At 33.5% G+C, this 4472-nt stretch overlaps 1 protein-coding gene across 1 annotated transcript in view; it reads left to right on the forward strand.

The window, feature by feature from the left end:
* The first annotated feature begins 6 nt into the window (after positions 1–6).
* Positions 7–4472, forward strand: part of LOC128247839 (uncharacterized) — a 13975-nt gene continuing 9509 nt past the window's right edge. Inside the window, exons 1-3 of the mRNA XM_052968030.1 lie at positions 7–152; positions 949–1069; positions 1471–1632. Of these exons, the coding sequence (XP_052823990.1) occupies positions 99–152; positions 949–1069; positions 1471–1632 (337 nt within the window). The 5' untranslated portion in view covers positions 7–98. The remainder of the gene's footprint in view (positions 153–948; positions 1070–1470; positions 1633–4472) is intronic.

Here is a 4472-nt window from a genome sequence, read left to right on the forward strand (position 1 = left end):
TAATATTGAAATCTGTAAACTCAACATTTGTGCAACTGGATCTCTCAGCCTGGAGTTCGGGTGGATGTCCTATCAAATTCTACACAGTGAAATATCGAATGAATGGACATACTGAATGGGTGGAAGTTTCAAATAACGTTGATGGAAATATGGTAAGATATTATTTTTCATCAAGATCATACAGAAGGTACAATATTATTAACTGCTTTTAGCATCGTTAGCACGCAGGCCAAAATGCTTAGCAGTATTTGTCTGCGTTCAAATTCCGCCGTGGTCGACTTCGCCTTTCATCCTTTCGTGGTCGATGAAATAAGTACCAGTTACACACTGTGATCGATATAATTGACTAACTTCTCCCCACAAATTTCAAGCTATGTGCCTTTAGTAAAATCGATTATTAATTGCTTGTACAATAGATAAATCTCAGTACATTCTGAGCGCAAAGGCATTCATATTGCAATCCTCCTATCTTTTCTAAAACATAATGGATCCGAGACTATTTTTAGCCCAATATGTATGATCAAAAGCGTAAGCCACCACCTGACGCTTTGATGCCTTTAGCCGAGTCCATTCTGTTCGAAGCATTCGAACCAGGAATCTAGTCTGAGGAAAGTCACGATCATGATTTCTTCATCTGTTTTCCTTCACCAATTTTGGTAGCACTGCCAAACGCAAAAAAAAAAAAAAAAAAAAAAATTAACACCGCTTTTACCATTGCACATCTTCATTTGGCTGACCGGAAAAATTAATATTAAATTAGACTACTTTAGAGATACATTGTATTTAGTTATATACATATAACTGGTGAGAACATAGAATATTTGATTTCTATAAGGTTTTCGACTTTATTATCGCATCAAGTAATACATTTCTTGTTCCAACATAACAAATATAATTTTGTCATTCGGAGATTGCCCCTTCCATAACTTTAATATTTCTAATTTTCAGACGTCTTTTACGGTTCGAGACCTACGCTCAGCCACATGGTATTGGATGAAATTGACTGCACACAACGAAGCAGGTTCCACAGAAAGTTTATTTAACTTTGGAACACTTACTTACAGCGGAAGTAAGAACTTACGAATTTTACGTTTCAATTATATTTTCTTTTAAACCATTTTTGGAAACATATTTTCAATGACATTACTCATATTTAGACACTTGAAGATCATGTTAATCCGTACAATAACATCGATTTATTGATGTATCTGAAGTTATATAAGAGACACTCACAGAGATATGTATAAACACACTGTGTAGATATTGAGTTCAATAATAGTAGTGTTGATGGTAATTATGCGCATGAGGGTGTACAAATTTACATCTGAATTTATATGCAAGATTGTATCCGTATCTATGTATGCTGGTGCATGCGCCTAAACTATTTACATGATTATATGTATGAATTGTAATAGTGAAAATAGTTTTGCATTGAAAGTAACCATGGATTCACATTACCTTTTTACTTAGGTACAATCCGCCCATTATTTGTGGTACATCGTAAAGAAGGTAAATTCTATGAGAAGATATATGTCATGTTACCCCTGTGCACAGGAATTGTCCTCATTCTAGTTGCTGCCGTGGCTGTCCTTCTGTGGTGCCGGAGACGCAGTGAAAGACTTCGGTTTAAAGGTACATATATTTAGTTTGTCGATTACTTTTCTTTATCGCTGAACAATGCTCTCATTTTTCTTCTCCTTCCTCACTTCTATCTCTTCTCTCGCTCTCCCTCTTTCACTTTCATCTTCATTCATATTTTGAGCTTCTTCATGATTTTCTCTTGGATTTCATACCTCCTACCCACATCTACCACATCTTTCCTTGCAATTTCTGTTTTTCTCTGCTCGCCCTTAAAGGGCAAGAGATCGAAATACTGAACTTCTCGCTTCTCACTGCAACTTGATTTCTTTAAAAACAAACAATGAGATAGTAGTTACAATATTAAGATCGACTCTAGTCTAAGCAACTTAATACTTAAGTGTTGTAACAGAAGCGGTGAAATACCAGGTAAAATGCCTCGCACTGCCAATCTAGGTTCTGGGTTCAAATCGTTTTGAATCACAATTTACCTCTCATGCATAATAATTCGATATAAGTAAATACTAAGCAAATACTAGGATTAAATAAATGGATTTAACCATAGCCTAAAATATGCGGCATTATGCAAAGTCTTGAATTATTTATAGTGTATTACGTTTTTATGTGTATACACAGGTAATATATATATATATATATTATCTGTTGAAAATAATGAAGGAGAAGTACTCAATGCAATAGTATAATATCTTACATGGACTAATTCTGAGTTATAGACGACTGAATCAGCCAAAACCATCTACATTTTAGCGGGAACATGCTATCTGTAAGGTAGTGTTTTCGGTGTTTTAGGGGGAGGTTCGCCTTAGATATACAGAGATTATTTAGTATGTTATTTTGCATGAAAGTAAAGGGACAAAAGGTGAAATGCATCAAGGCATAGAAGTAAACAACAATGGAAGAATTAGGTTGTTTCACATAAAACGTCGCATTTTTAATTACTTGTTATTTTAGTCATTTAAAATCTCAATTATGTATACCGTGCATTTAATCTTGAATCTTTTTCTTCCCAACAATATTGGTATACAAAATTCATACCCACAGACCTTATGAAAAGGATAACAACCAAACTATGTTGAGTGATTTTCTCATATGAGTACAAACTGAGTTACTCTGCCGCAGAAGCTCCGCGGAATATCATGCGGGTTTTTGGTAATGGCTTTGTTGACATCAGAACTGTTCAGAAATGGTTCTAAAGCTCTCGTTCAGGAGATGATAGCCTTGAAAATAAACCAAGGAGTAGGCCAAAATCAGCATCAAAATCCGAGAACAAAGGTTCGAAAACTTTCATCAGAACTCCAAAATCTAACACAACTGTTTTTGGACACCTGTAAAAAATTGGAAGTCAAGAAAACCGATAGGTTTGTTCCACATCAACTGAACACGATTGAAAAAGGAGCACCAGTGTGCTCCTTATTGCTTTCTGGACTGGAAAAAGACCATTTTTGCATCAAATCATTACTTGCAATGAGAAATGGATACTCAATGACAACAGTAGAACAGGGAAATGATTAGATGCAGGGGAGTCACTACTCAAACCCACCATTGCACCCTAAAATGTTAGCGGTCACTGTATGGTGGTCTACAAAGGGAGTTGTTCATTATTCATTTTTGCAATAAGGAAAGACAGTAACAGCAACATCGTATTGCCAGGTAATTGATTGTATGCATGAGAATTTGAAAAAGAAGCAACCCAGACTAGTGAATAGAGATGGCCCAATTTTGCTCCACGACAATGCACATCCTCACACTCCTCAAGCCTAAATTATGAGATTTTGCAACATCCACCCTATTCCCTTGATATCTCTCCCACTGATCATCACTTATTTAAACATTTTGAACTTTTCATAAGCAATAAAACATTCTTAAATAGAGAAGAGATAATTGAAGCATTCGGACAGTTTATTACAACAAAAGATGAATTTTTTTTTAAAGTTGGAATACATGAGATAGAGAAACTTTGGGTAAACGTCATAAATGAACATGGATCATACTTTGATTAAATAAATCAGTTCTCTAACACTTCTGAAACATATTATTGTTACCTTACAAATACAAAATTTTCTGTGAGACAACCGAATATAAAGAATCGTAAAGGATTCCTGGTTGTCCAGAACTTTGTTGACCAGAAACATTCTTTCTGCTGTAGTACTTGGTCACCATTTCAGTTATTTTCACCATCACCCGACTTCTTTCTCTTTTCTCATTCTCTTTATCCCTCTTTTCTCTCTTTCTCTTTCTCTCTCTCTCTCTCTCTCTCTCTCTCTCTCTCTCTCTCTCTCTCTCTCTCTCTCTCTCTCTCTCTCTCTCTCTCTCTCTCTCTCTCTCACCTTACCCTATAATTCTCTTTCTAACACAATTTATTTCTCTATCAGTCTATTTTAAACTCTCTATTTCACACTCTATCTGACTCTTTTCGAATCTCTCTTTCTGACTACTTTTCTTAAAAGATCAACCTGCATACTTCTCTTGAGTGTGTTTTCCAATTTCAATTTATTAAATTACTTTGTATTTATCAATGTATGTTTTTAAATGTGCATATACACATATATATCTAATATATATACATATATATATATACAGACATATAGATACATATACATACATATATATATATATATATACATACATACATACATACATACATATATATATATACATACATATATATACATGCATATATATACATACATATATATACATGCATATATATACATACATATATATACATATATATACATATATATATATATATATATATGTATATATATATACTTATATGATGGTATGTATTTTATTTATTTATATATAGATATATGTATGTATTTATATATGTGTATGTGTATATATATATATATATATATATATATATATAT

The sequence above is a fragment of the Octopus bimaculoides genome, chromosome 5 (genome assembly GCF_001194135.2).
Source record: "Octopus bimaculoides isolate UCB-OBI-ISO-001 chromosome 5, ASM119413v2, whole genome shotgun sequence".
In the NCBI taxonomy this organism is placed as follows: domain Eukaryota; kingdom Metazoa; phylum Mollusca; class Cephalopoda; order Octopoda; family Octopodidae; genus Octopus; species Octopus bimaculoides.